Below are 13,552 nucleotides of genomic sequence, written 5' to 3'. Positions count from 1 at the left end.
ATTTTTATTGGGATTATACAAGCATATAAATGTAACAAAATCTCATCAAGATGTACACTTTAAATGAATTTTACCACGTCAATGAAGTTGATTTTTCAAAATGGCACGTTCAACACAATATTAGAGGAGAACAAAGTTGGAGGACTGACACTATCTAAGGCTCACTATATAGCTCCCGTAATCAAGAGTGGCGTTTGTGAAAGAACAGACGAACTGAACAGAATAGAGAGCCCAGAAAGAGACCTACATAAATATGGTCATATGCTCTTTGACAAAGGAGGAAAGGCCATACAATGGAGAGAAGAAAGTCTTAAAAAATGATGATGGAACTGGACATCCACAAGCCAAAAAATGAATCTAGACACAGACCTTATAGCTTTCATAAAATAACTCAGAACAGATCAAAGACCTAAATGTAAAACAGAACTATAAATCCCCTAGCAGATAACAGGAAATAAGCCTAGATGACCTTGAATATGGCTATGACTTTTAAGACACAATACCAAAGATCCATGAAAGAGATAATTGATAGGCTGGGCTTCATTAAAATTAAAAACTTCTGCTCTGCAAAAGACAATGTCAAGAGAATAGGAAGGCAAGCCACAGACTGGGAGGAAATATTTGCAAAAGACCTATCTCATAAAGGATTATTATCCAAAATATACAAGGAACTCTTAAAATAACAGTAAGAAAACCATCCAATTTTAAAAACGGTCCAAACGCCTTAACAGACACCTCACCAACAAGATGTACAGATGTCAGATTATCATATGAAAAGACGCTTCACATTATGTGTCATCACGGAAATGCAAAATACAACAATGCGATGTCACTAAACTGAAAATCCAAAACACTGACACCACCAAATGCTGATGAGGACATGGAGCATCAGGAACTCTTTATTCATTGCTGATGGGAATGCAAAGCAGTACAGCCAGTTTGGAAGACAGTTGAGCAGTTTCTTAGAAAACTAAACTGCTCTTACTATAGGATCCAGCAATCACACTCCTTGCTATTTATGCAAAGGAGTTACATCCACACAAAAACCTGCACACAGATGTTTGTAGCAGCTTTGTTCATAATTGCAAAAACATGGAAGCAACCTAGATGTCCGTCAGGAGGTGAATAGATAAGTAAATTGTGGTACATTCAGACAATGGAATATTATTTAATGCTGAAAAGAAATGAGCTAATAAACCATGAACAGACACAGAGGAACCTTACATGCATGATCAATGCATGATTCCAACCAGATGACATCTGGAAAAGGCAAAACTATGGAGACAGTAAAAAGCTCAGTGGTTGCCAGCGGTGGAATGAGAAGATGGATAAGTAGAACAAGAGTATTTTTAGGGCAGCGAAAATACTCTGTGTGATGCCATAATTATGGATACATGTCATTATACCTTTGTCCAAACCCACAGGATGTACAACAACAGGAGTGAACTCCATGTTATCACTATTACTTCCTTGGGTGTTGGTTTTCTCAGGTTAGTTTGGTGCTTCTCTTTCGTGCTGTTACTTTTCATCAAATATTTGGTGATTCTTGTTTATGTAAATGTTAAATGGCATTGGAATTCTAGGTTGATCATTATTGGTTACTGAAGTGTATTTTCTCAGTAACAATTACCTCCGTATTTTTCTCAAAATCCCTATTCTTTTTTTCTTGATCTTTTTCTCTCACATATATGCAGTTACAGACTTTTCTGCGCTCATGGGTTTCTGATCAGTTTGATTCCATTTGATTTATATTTTCAATAAATTTCTCACTAGCCCAGTTTACTGATTGTGCCCTTTACACAACTCAGCGCAATCATGGGTTTATTCTGATTTTAAAACTTTTGTTTCATTTCAGAAGAGAATGGAAAAGAAAAGTAAAAATCCAGTTCAGATTTTTTTCAGTTTATGAAACAAAAATTTATCTTCCCCAACACATAAGTCATGGTTATTAGAAATAACAGATGCCTCTGAGGGATCCCCGCCCCCCGCCACCGGCTAAGCATGAGCAGGACGTCACCGAGGGTCGTTGTCATTTGTCTAGATGAGATGCTCGTGATTCAGTGTCTGGGCCTCAAGTTTGCACATTCCATATCACCCACCTTATCATAATAGGCTAGTGTATAAACCCTGATGCCAATGTATTAATCTAAAACATAGTAGCTTACCCTTTCACTGACCTCACTTGTCAAACAATTAATTGCATGAAATTTATAAACAGAACTCCTTATTATGAGAATCAAAACATTTTTCATTTAATTTTGTATACAGGTATAAAATAACAAAAACTCTTATTTATTTTATTATTATTATGTTATGTTAATCACCATACATTACATCATTAGTTTTTGATGTAGTGTTCCACTGATTCATTGTGTAAAACATTTAAAATTAATATTGTTAATTGTAGAATCACCAAATTAAAGATAGACTGTGCAAGCTATTCCTTGAGAAATAGATATGTCACAGAACTAGAACATTCTGCTTGGCCTGGCCCCTGACTTCCTTGTGTAGGCAGATGATCATCAGAAGCAAGATTATCATCACAAGGCGGTTTGGTAAACTTGGAATCAGAGCAAGAAGAGCTAGTGGAATGATTTCAGTGGTTAGTGCTTCGAGGAGCAGGAGAGTCACTAGTAAGGTGATACCTTTGTCTTAAGGAAGGGATCGTACCTACTAAGAGCACCACAGTCTCCCATCAGTTAACTGGAGTTTTTGCAGCCACAGAGAGCACAACACTCTGACAACTGATGTTGTCGACCTGACTCCCGTTTTTCAGTGTTTGCGTGCACTGCCTTCTGACCATATAGTTGCCAAACTTTACTTAACAAAAGTGGCATAACCAGCTCTGGGGTCTCCAGCTTTTAGAAGTCACTCTACCTTTCCCCCCTAATGATCCCACTAGGTACCCAGCACTGCATCTCCCGTTTGGGGGATACGGGTGTCCTGAGGTCTTACAGGGGTTTGATGGCCACAGACAGGTCCAGATAGACTGAGAAATACCTTATAGCATGGATATGTGCCTCCTGTAAGCCAGCAAGGAATGGGTGGAGTGTTGGGTGTAGACAGTCAATCCTTTTGGGTTCAGGTAACAAGAGGGTCTCTACTAGAGTTGAAGCCAGCCAGGTCCCCTGCCCCACCTTTTGAGATAAGAGTGATTCTTCAACGGCGCCACCAACTCAGCCCTCCGCTGACTTTACTTGAAAACTGGCTGCATGAAGTGTATAAATAAGACTCTTTATAAGAATGAAAACACAATTGCCCATTCAGTTATTTACGTAATGCCCAACAGGCTGAAATAAACACTTAAATCTAGAATAGTTAAGACACGATATTGGGTAAACACGGCAGAGCGTCCTTTGAGATTTCCTTTGGAGGATTTGCATTCCAAGAATGAGCAGAGCAGAATGAATGTCCCTCTGTCTTCCCTCACACCAGCCTGCACACCCAGTGAGGTCAGATAGGTCTACTTTGTTCTCCCGGCTCTCCTGCAAGAGCTAAAGGCGATCATGTTAGTAAAGCTGATGCTTGCTGTATGCGGGGTGCCGTTCTCAGAGCTTGAATAGGTCACTCCTTTAATAGAGAACGCCTGTGCCTTTTGCAGCTGTGAAGATGACCTCTCCGAGGACAGAGAGGAGCTCCTGCACGGGATTTCAGAGCTGGACATCAGCAACTCGGATTGCTTCCCCTCCCAGCTGCTAGTGCACGGGGCTCTAGCCTTTCCCCTGGGGTTAGATTCCTACCACGGCTGTGTCATAGCGGCAGCCCGCTATGGCCGGGGCCGGGTGGTCGTGACCGGCCACAAGGTGTTATTCACTGTGGGCAAACTCGGCCCCTTTCTGCTCAATGCCGTGCGTTGGCTGGACGGGGGCCGCCGAGGCAAGATCGTGGTGCAGACGGAACTGAGGACACTGAGCGGCCTGCTCGCGGTGGGGGGCATAGACACCAGCATTGAGCCCCATCTGACCAGTGATGCGAGTGTCTATTGCTTTGAACCCGTGAGTGATGTGGGGGTCAAAGAGCTGCAGGAGTTTGTAGCCGAGGGCGGGGGACTGTTTGTTGGCGCCCAAGCCTGGTGGTGGGCCTTCAAGAACCCTGGAGTGTCCCCTTTGGCTCGGTTCCCAGGAAACCTCCTCCTCAACCCCTTTGGCATCAGCATCACAAGCCAAAGCCTCAATCCAGGGCCCTTCCGTACGCCTAAAGCAGGGATAAGGACCTATCACTTCCGCTCCACTCTGGCTGAGTTCCAAGTTATAATGGGCAGGAAGAGAGGGAACGTGGAAAAGGGCTGGTTGGCCAAGCTGGGGCCGGACGGTGCAGCTTTCCTCCAGATCCCCGCCGAAGAGATCCCTGCCTATATGTCTGTGCATCGGCTCCTGAGGAAGCTGCTGAGTCGCTATCGGCTCCCAGTTGCAACCCGAGAGAACCCCGTTATCAATGACTGCTGCAGGGGTGCTATGCTTTCCCTGGCCACTGGCCTGGCCCACTCTGGAAGTGACCTCTCTCTGTTAGTGCCAGAAATCGAAGACATGTACAGCAGCCCCTATCTGCGCCCCTCGGAGTCTCCTATCACCGTTGAGGTCAACTGCAACAATCCAGGTATGGAATGGGGGCAGAGCGCTCAGCATGGGGTCCTGTGGGAACGGGGTCTGATGGCTTCAGAAGGCCATCTCCACCCTTGGCCGTGCACTTTCAAGGAGATGGGGGTGGGGGTTTTAAGTAACATTTGCAAGAGTTGAGTCAGGACGGCATGAAGGGAGAGAGCCATGCAGAGTTCCCGAAGGGGCCGCGGATTTGCTGGACAGAGATCGCATCACAGAGTCTGTCCTTCCTGTGCTTTGGCAGGCACCAGATATTGCTGGATGAGCACTGGGCTCTACATTCCTGGAAGGCAGATTATAGAGGTCTCACTGCCTGAAGCTGCTGCCTCTGCTGATCTGAAGGTAAGGCCGTGCCCCATCTCCACATGACACAGAACCCAAATGTTCTGGCTTTCACAGTTGCCATCTTATTTGATCCTCATAAAAACCCTATTGGCAACGTGGGGCATGTACTTTTATCCCATTTTAAGGATGAGGCAACTGAGCTGCGGGTGCAGGTGGATTGAAAATATCGATCTAGTACACCTAAAACTCATGTAACACTGTGTGTCCACGATACTCCAATCAATCAGCCAATAGATCTGAAACATTTCAGAGCCCAGGACTCAAACCTAACCAACTCCTGGCTCTTAAATTTTGTGCTTTTCACTTATGTCCCAGAGTGGGGAATAAGAAAGGCACCAAACAGGGGCACCTGGCTGGCTCAGTCGGTAGAGCCTGCAACTCTTAATCTCAGGGTCGTGAGTTCAAGCCCTACGTTGGGCATGGGGCCTACTTTAAAAAATAATAAAAATAATTTTTTAAAACTAAAAAAACAAAAGGCACCAAATGGAGGGCGCCCGGGCATGCAGAAGTGTTCAATCAATCTCAGTTCCCTTTCGGTGCTCATCCAATCTCCCATTGGAGCACAGGGCCTTTCTGCCTCTTTCCTGTGACACCGAAGACTATTCCTGGCTCCCCTGGGCCCCCTTCAGCTGTCACTTTCTCTCTCTCTCTCACACACACACACACACACACACACACACACACTCTCTGTTCGAAAATTAAGCAGCCATCCTGCTCTGTCCCCCTGAAGAGTCGTTGTGACAGGTAGGGTCTGTTCTGCGCCCTTGTTCTGGAACTTGTTTAGCATAAACCTGGGAGAACGATCCCAGGACTCCACCCAGTACAGGAGCTGCTCCATCGGTCCAGGAGGGGAGCCCTGGAGAACGGGAGGAACTGAATCCACCCTCCATTTCATGAGCCAGTCACACTGCCTCCGCCTGCACCTCCTCCCCAGTCAGCAGAAGTCCCGAGTCAGCAAGATCCCCTCCGCCCCTTTCCCAAGGCCAGAGTCACCACAACGAAATAGGCAACCCAGGACTCTGTGGGTTCCAGAGACACCCAGGGGCCCTTTGTGGGAGTCAGCCCTCCTCAGCATTAGCCTATGGGCTACACCTGGTGCCCTTCACTTCAGTGTCTCAACATGACCCTGTGTGGAGCTGACACCCCAGGGAGGACATTTATACACAATTCGGTCGACACAGCCCCGAGGAATGATGGAATGGCATGGGCTTGCGTGGGGTCATGGCCCAGTGACCTTTCCTGTCCCTACCTCCCGGGAGCCCTCCCTTTTCACCTGCACACACCCCGAGGTGACTCTTGGGGGATCTCTCTGCTCCAGATACAGATCGGCTGCCACACGGATGACCTGACCAGAGCCAGCAAGCTGTTCCGAGGCCCACTCGTGATTAACCGGTGCTGCTTGGACAAGCCCACCAAGTCGATCACCTGCCTCTGGGGTGGCCTGCTCTATATCATCGTGCCTCAGAGCAGCAAACTGGGCTCTGTGCCCGTCACTGTTAAGGGGGCCGTGCATGCCCCATTCTACAAGCTGGGTGAGTGGGAGCTGTGGGGTGAACCCCAAGGGAGTGGACGAGCTGGGTTAGGAGATCATCTGGGGCTGTTTGGTGTAGGAAGAGAGAAACTCTGGGCTGGTAGAGGGGAGGAAGCTAAGTTTCCTTAGATTCAGCACTGGGGCCAAGGAGATGAAGACCAAACCGCATTCTTGGAGAATTCCTAGGAGAAGGATCAAAGGGGAGATATGGGTCACTCATGACCTCAGTGTTTTCCTCCTGGGGTTCAAGTTGGATGTTTTAACATAAGGGATTTGGGGAGGTGAGTTTCAAGCCCCATGGCCTCTCTTCCCAGGGGAGACCTCCCAGGAGGAGTGGAAGAGGCGCATCCAGGAGAATCCAGGTCCCTGGGGAGAGCTGGCTACGGACAACATCATCCTGACAGTGCCAACTGCCAATCTCCGCACACTGGAGAACCCTGAGCCACTGCTTCGCCTCTGGGACGAGGTGATGCAGGCTGTGGCACGGCTGGGGGCCGAGCCCTTCCCTCTGCGTCTGCCTCAAAGGATCGTCGCTGACGTGCAGATCTCAGTCGGTGGGTGCTCTGTGCATGCTGCCCCGGACAGCCTCCCTTTCTTTCAACAGACAAGCAGTGGGCAGCCAGCATAGTAAAAACGTTTTTCTAGCAAGACATACAAGATGTAAGTCTTGCTATTTAAATGAAAGGGGGGAGATATGTATTTAAAAAAGTAGACTCAGCCAAATCCCCCAACAAAACAATTGGAAACTACCTAAGTACCCAACAGCATGGGATGGTTAAGTAATATATGTACAGACACTGAGGAAAATTTCTAAAGTGATATTTTGGTGGCATAAGGAAATATGATGGGATTATGGGACATGAGAAAAGTGGGCTGTGGAACTGTATGTGAGCAGCATGTGAAATGATGAAAAGTCTAAGTCGACATGTCAAGAGTTGTCTTCCAAAAGCCAGAAGAGCACAGGAACGAAGTGCTAGGCTTCCTAGCAGTCCCACTGGGGGCTTCAAGGAGAAAGAAAAAGTGGTGGGGGGTCTCCGCCGGGGTCACAGTTGTTGGGAGAAGGAATTTAACAACGTTGAGGAGACACTGAATGAAGGGATCTCTGCCAGTGGATCAAGAGCCTTACAAATCAGGGGGTGTGTAGAAATGAAAGAACGATGGAAATTTCTTTAGACCCCAGTTTTCTTGCCTTATGGAGATGATTACTATAAAGTAGCGTCAATGTGGGCAATACCGTTTCTAAATAATGAGAAGGGGAAATCACCATCCAAGAGTTCTCCATTTTGAGAAAAGAATATAATGAGACAGGTTCACATGACAGGACACCCTCACAGAAGTGAAAAAGCTGGAGAGTAACATGAAGGGCTGTTTGTAACGTGCGTCAGACCCGTTACTGTCAGGCCAGAGTGAGGCTGGAGGCACAGTTACAGAAGAGAGGATCAGGGAGAGCCCTGGTGGGTCTTGTGTGGATTGCCCTTCTGAGCATTACGGGGGTTCTGGAAGTCCTGGTAAAGACGGGTGGGGAGCGTTCTAACCCCTCTTCCCTCCCTCCTGCGTTCCCAGGCTGGATGCATGCCGGGTACCCCATCATGTGCCATCTGGAATCTGTGCAGGAGCTCATCAATGAGAAGCTCATCAGAACCAAGGGGCTGTGGGGCCCCGTCCACGAGCTTGGCCGCAACCAGCAGCGGCAGGAGTGGGAGTTCCCCCCACACACCACCGAGGCTACCTGCAATCTGTGGTGTGTTTACGTGCACGAAACGGTCTTGGGCATCCCTCGAGGCCGTGCAAATATTGCTCTGTGGCCTCCAGTTCGGGAGAAGAGAGTCCGAATCTACCTGGGCAAGGGTCCCAATGTGAAAAACTGGAATGCGTGGACTGCACTGGAAACATATCTACAGGTACTGGGCAAGAAGGGGGGGGAATGGGAAAACCCGCTGGGGGGGACCGACCATGCAACCTCGAGAGGGGACACCCTAGTGACCCCAAAGTGGACTTAATTGCCTCAGCTGCACCCTCACGCCATGATTTTGAGGAGATTCATGAGAGCAGATAGAAAGCACCAAGGCAGAGGCGAGGACAGTACTCTACCGTTACCATGGCTTGCTCTGAAGCCACACATACCTGAGACTGAAGCCCAAACCATGTCACGGAATAGCTATCTAACACCAAACACCATGCCCACCCCCCCCCCCACACACACACACGTTATGGGAGGGGACCCATCATTTTCCTTAGAAACTGCCTCAGTTTCTCCCTCAGAGGCAATCCAAGATGCCTCAGTGGCCTGCACATGAGGTTGCCTCTGCCTTTGAACTATTGTCCAGCACGCCAGTTCCCTCCCCCCAGTCCCTGGAGCAGCTCCCAGGCCACCGTGCAGAGTGTCACCACCTGGGATTCCGGAACTCAGACTCTAGCCAGGTTCTTCCACCTGCCTGACTTCTCTGTGTGTACCCACTGCCCCGAGAACGATAGCGAAACTGCCCGGAGACTCTAACCTCGTCGCTGGGGCCACTTCACCCCAGGGACAAAAGTTGCTCAGCTGTGAAATCCAGCTGAGGGTGTTTCAGAGAACTGCTAATGTCTGTCCTAACCTTAAAGCACCATAACCCGGCCTCACACGGGCTTTTTCCAGGGGCCTCGGGCCAGCTGCCTTTTCCTAAAATGATGCCTTACTTAACTTCATTCCAACCACCTAGACTATACATCATCTGTTTCTACCGGACTCACTTTTTTTTCCTAAAGGCCATGTCAGTAGCCTTTCAGATTGGCACAGACCTGTGACTGATGCAGGTTATGTCCGGGTAAGCGAGAGGGGGATACTTCTCCTGTTTTGGGGGTTTAACTTTGCAGCTGTGAAAGATACAAGGATTTTTTTTTTCACTTCAGTCAGCTTTAAATTCTTCTGCGATATCCTGTCGACACTTTCACGATGGAATGAGCTACCACCTAATGACATAGATGGTAAATACTGATAATAATCCTGACAGTGATTACCACAGCCATCCTTCATTGAGTGTCTGCTCCATGCTGAGCACCTCACTAGCTCAGAGGCCCCATTAAGATAAGACAGAGAGAGGAGCCCATGAGGCCAGCAGCTAGAACTGCAGAGAGGGCCAGGGACAGAAATGAAACTAATGTTTTGGGGGGTTATATACATTACATTAATTTATTATAGTGTTTTGGGGGTCTTTCTGTGGATTAAATATCTCCTCCTGCTGCCCCTTTCTCTCCCCAGCTACAGGAGGCCTTTGGTTGGGAGCCATTCATCCGTCTCTTCACTGAGTATAGGAACCAGACCAACTTGCCCACAGATAATGTTGACAAAATGAATCTGTGGGTGAAGATGTTCTCCCACCAAGTGCAGAAGAATCTGGCTCCGTTCTTTGAGGCCTGGGCCTGGCCTATCCAGAAGGAAGTGGCTACCAGCCTGGCCTATCTGCCTGAATGGAAGGAAAATATTATGAAATTATACCTCCTCACACAGATGTAAGGAGTGCCCAGCGAGGTGGCAGGTAGAGAGGTTTGGGGAGGTAGGCAGAGATGGGGATTCATTCCTCGACCTCTGTCTCTTAGGGTTCTAGCCTTGTGCTCTTGGCTCATTGCCCCCGTATCTTACTACCTAGGAGTTCTAGCTCTAGGAAGTGGGTTAAGAACACAGCAAAAAGGGGAATCAGAATTTCTTAGGAGCAAGGCCTTCTGTTTATGAGTCTCATTCCTCTGCTCTCAGCTATCAGATTCCCTCCTGGCCCTATTTTGGCCTGGTTCTGAGAGCTTTGGCATCTGCCTCTATGCCAGCCCTTGGTTCACCACTATGGACCATGGCCCTTGGGGGTGGTTCTCATCCTGACATCCTGAGGACTCTCTGGGCTTTTGTTTTTGACCAGTTGTTCCAAAAAACCTGATCATAGAATCCACTGAAACACAAATTTACCAGGATAACCAGACAGTTCCTTGATACTCTGTGTCTAAGGTAGTTTTCAAAGAGCTTGGAAAGCAGTCTGGTGTAGTAGAAAGAGCCCATGGCTAGCGCTAGCTCTTGGGGAAGTCATTGTATCTCTACTCACATTTCCTTGTGTGTGAGCTGAGGACAAAAATCCCTGCCTCCCAGGGTTGTCGTGAAGACTCAGACTGACAGTTCTGAAGAGGTTTGTGAACGTAGGGATTCTTCGATGTTCTGCTGGTCCCCAGAATAGTGAGCTGAGTACTCCCCTTCTCTCGCCATAGCCTGGAGGTTAAGACCATCATCTCTAACAGTAGACTCCCTGCATCCAAAGCCTGGTTCGTTCACCTGTTAGTCACAGGACTCTGGGCAAGCTCCTCATAAAATGGGATCTATTTCATAGAATTATTGTGAGGATTAAATTTTAGTCCTTCTAAAAGGAATTAGAACAGTGCCTGGCAGTTGGTAGGTATTGAGAAAGTGCCAGGTGCCTTTATTACTAGTTGGCAGTAATTATTCATTTCAGAACTAGACTGCCCTTTTACATGGCATTTATGGATGTGGTGTGATCCATCCCATCCCATCCTACACTCTATACACCAGCCTCTCAAAGGACTGGGGTCCATTGCTTTATGAGCTCTAGGATCTACAGGATCCACGGGCTCTAAATTCATAGTGGGAGTCTTACTAGATACTTGGGGTTTGGTCTCTTTATTCAATTCCGTCTTTCAGGTAAAATTCCTTCTTTGATTAAATCAAGAGTGGAAGTCACTTGAAAAATCAGAACAAATCCATGAGGGCGTTTGTCTTTAGCAAACAATGGGCCTCTGACTCAGGGATGGTGTTTATGTTTCTGGAGTGACACAGATTCCTATCACTGCCCAGAATTCCTTACCAGTTTGGCAGATAAAGTCCACACACAGAGAGAATTTTGACTTCAGAACCAGATAACTGGATACGACTGACCCAAATTTTATTTAATTACAATGCAAAGATTTTCTCAAGTTTTCTTCTAATCTTATTCAAAACCTCCCATTTCTGTGTAATTTTAACTAGAGTTGAGGCTCTGGGATTAATGCGCACATCCAGTTTTCCTTTAGACCGCTTATATTTATTTGGATGTAGTTGTTTCAATACACTATTTTATTTGCTTTATTAAGAATTGGGTGGATGCAGAGACAACAAGATTTGACCTAGAGAGTGTTTTTCTGTGGATTCCTTTATTATGTCATTTCTTAATCCTAGAAGTCTTTTCCCTTATTTCATGAATATCTATCGCCTAGATGCTTTAAACATAGATGATGTTGGATATTCATTCAACATTTGAAAAAAATTCTATTGATTAGTTAGAATTCTATCAATTAGATAGTATGTGCCAAATACTGTACTTGTTCTTTTATATATAGATTGTTTAATTTAATCATCACAATAATCTTATGAGATGGAAATTTATCGCTCCCATTAGGAAGAAGTGAACTGAATTTTACAGAGATCAAGTAAATTGCCTAAGTCTACACTGCTAGGAAATGGTAGACCTGGGATTTAAACCTGGGCACTCTGATTACAGAATGGGTGTTGATGACTACAGTGCTTTGACTATGCAAATAAATGAGTAAATGGAGAAGCCAGCCAGCAAACAGAAGGACCTTTATGCCCCTACTTGCCAGCACTTTGCCTGCTTGTACTCACTCCTCATCCAGTTTTATCAGAACAGAAAGTCCCTTTGTTTCTCCCAAATACCAGCTAAAAGGAAGAACTCGAGGTAGACTCCTAAGGTACATCCCAAAGACACTGACCCCTTTAGCATCATCCAGGTCTTTCAGATGCCAGTTTATTCAGGTTTCATTTATCATCTCTGGGGCACCATGAAAGCATTCCAGTAGGGTACTGGGTTTTGAATGATGGGTTATTTTGGTAAAGTGCCTGACTCCCAAGAGTCCCAGACATTGCATGTTCTCAGCAAGGAAACCAGATGCTTAGTCCTCCAGAATAATATCCGTATGCATCCTGGCCCTCTTTAGTTCATTCTTAGCATTATGGCCCCGGGGACCTTCTTAAAATAGGAAGCTATTCATGTCACTCCCCTGTCTGAAAGCTTCCAGTGGGACTTCGAATATAAGATGATGAACTGAGCATATAAGTTTACCTCCCCTCCCTCCCTAGGCCCCACTGAAATTGAAGTCAAGAAATGCAAGAGAGAATTGACACATCTCAGCAGAGAAAACTAAACAGATTTGATTATAACTGAAGAAGATCTCAACACATTTCTGGAAGAGAGAAAGTGGATGACGCATGAGAATGAATGAAAGAGTGAAGGTATCTTTCAGACAGAATAGAAGCTGATCTGAATAACATAATTCCAAAGGAACATGAGCACCTGAAAAGTCTACAAAGAGTTATACCAGTTGTAAAATTGAATTCCATCCTACTCTGCCTCAACCCTTGTGCATAGAATACAGGCAGTCTCTAATCGGTATCCACTACAAATCTATTGTTCTTGTTGTTGTTTGTACAGAAATTGAATAAACTGCCTGAGGAGAGATAGGAGTCGGTGCCCCAGAATAACATTTCTCTTTCTGTGGAAATAAGTGACGCCCTAGCCTAGCGGCTAATCCTCTGAATGTTGAAACCCCTCCTCAAGTAACCCTACTGCTTCTAGTCCTAGAAGAGGCTTACTGGAGAAACAGATCCAACCATACACTGGCAGAGGACACCCACACCAACTCCTGTAAAAGTTAACAGTTATATTGATTTCTTAAATGAAAGCAGTCAGCTAGGAATCCCCAGTCTTTGGGCATCGGGGGGGGGGGGGCGTGGAGGAGGAGGAGCATTTCAGAAAAATAACCGGTTAGAATTAGGATGCTTGAAAAATACAACAAACTCTAGAGGAAACAAAGTGAACGTGGAAAGAATAACTTTAAAATCTGCATCTTCAGAGAGATTTGAGGTGTATTTGTAAGATGAGTACAGAATGCTACACAGAAAGGAAAAACTGAGAATAAAAGAGCCCTTGAAAGTGAAATAAAACTGCCCAAAATATTCAGTGGACAGGCTGGAAAATATAGCTGAGGGAAACTCCTTAGATATAGAACAAAAAGAAATAGCAGAAAAAAATAAAGAAAGGAAAAGATCTAG

The 13,552-nt window shown here is 46.2% G+C and overlaps 1 protein-coding gene across 2 annotated transcripts in view; it reads left to right on the top strand.

The window, feature by feature from the left end:
- TCAF1 (TRPM8 channel associated factor 1) overlaps positions 1-13,204 on the top strand; it is a 35,278-nt gene extending 22,074 nt beyond the window's left edge. The window contains exons 3-9 of one of the 2 annotated variants that reach the window (XM_028106143.2): positions 3,602-4,596; positions 4,843-4,940; positions 6,262-6,475; positions 6,789-7,028; positions 8,038-8,375; positions 9,713-9,963; positions 12,581-13,204. In XM_028106143.2, coding sequence (XP_027961944.1) covers positions 3,602-4,596; positions 4,843-4,940; positions 6,262-6,475; positions 6,789-7,028; positions 8,038-8,375; positions 9,713-9,963; positions 12,581-12,590 — 2,146 coding nt within the window. In that variant the 3' untranslated portion in view covers positions 12,591-13,204. Of the gene's footprint in view, positions 1-3,601; positions 4,597-4,842; positions 4,941-6,261; positions 6,476-6,788; positions 7,029-8,037; positions 8,376-9,712; positions 9,990-12,580 lie in introns of both variants that reach the window. The other variant, XM_028106145.2, reaches the window with a different exon arrangement.
- Positions 13,205-13,552: the final 348 nt, after the last annotated feature.

Source organism: Eumetopias jubatus, unplaced genomic scaffold (genome assembly GCF_037043125.1).
Source record: "Eumetopias jubatus isolate StellerSeaLion01/CBP00866 unplaced genomic scaffold, mEumJub1_p1.0 scaffold_14, whole genome shotgun sequence".
Lineage (NCBI taxonomy): Eukaryota > Metazoa > Chordata > Mammalia > Carnivora > Otariidae > Eumetopias > Eumetopias jubatus.
The sequence above is the reverse complement of the archived record's forward strand: the minus strand, read 5'-3'. Positions and strand labels throughout refer to the sequence as shown.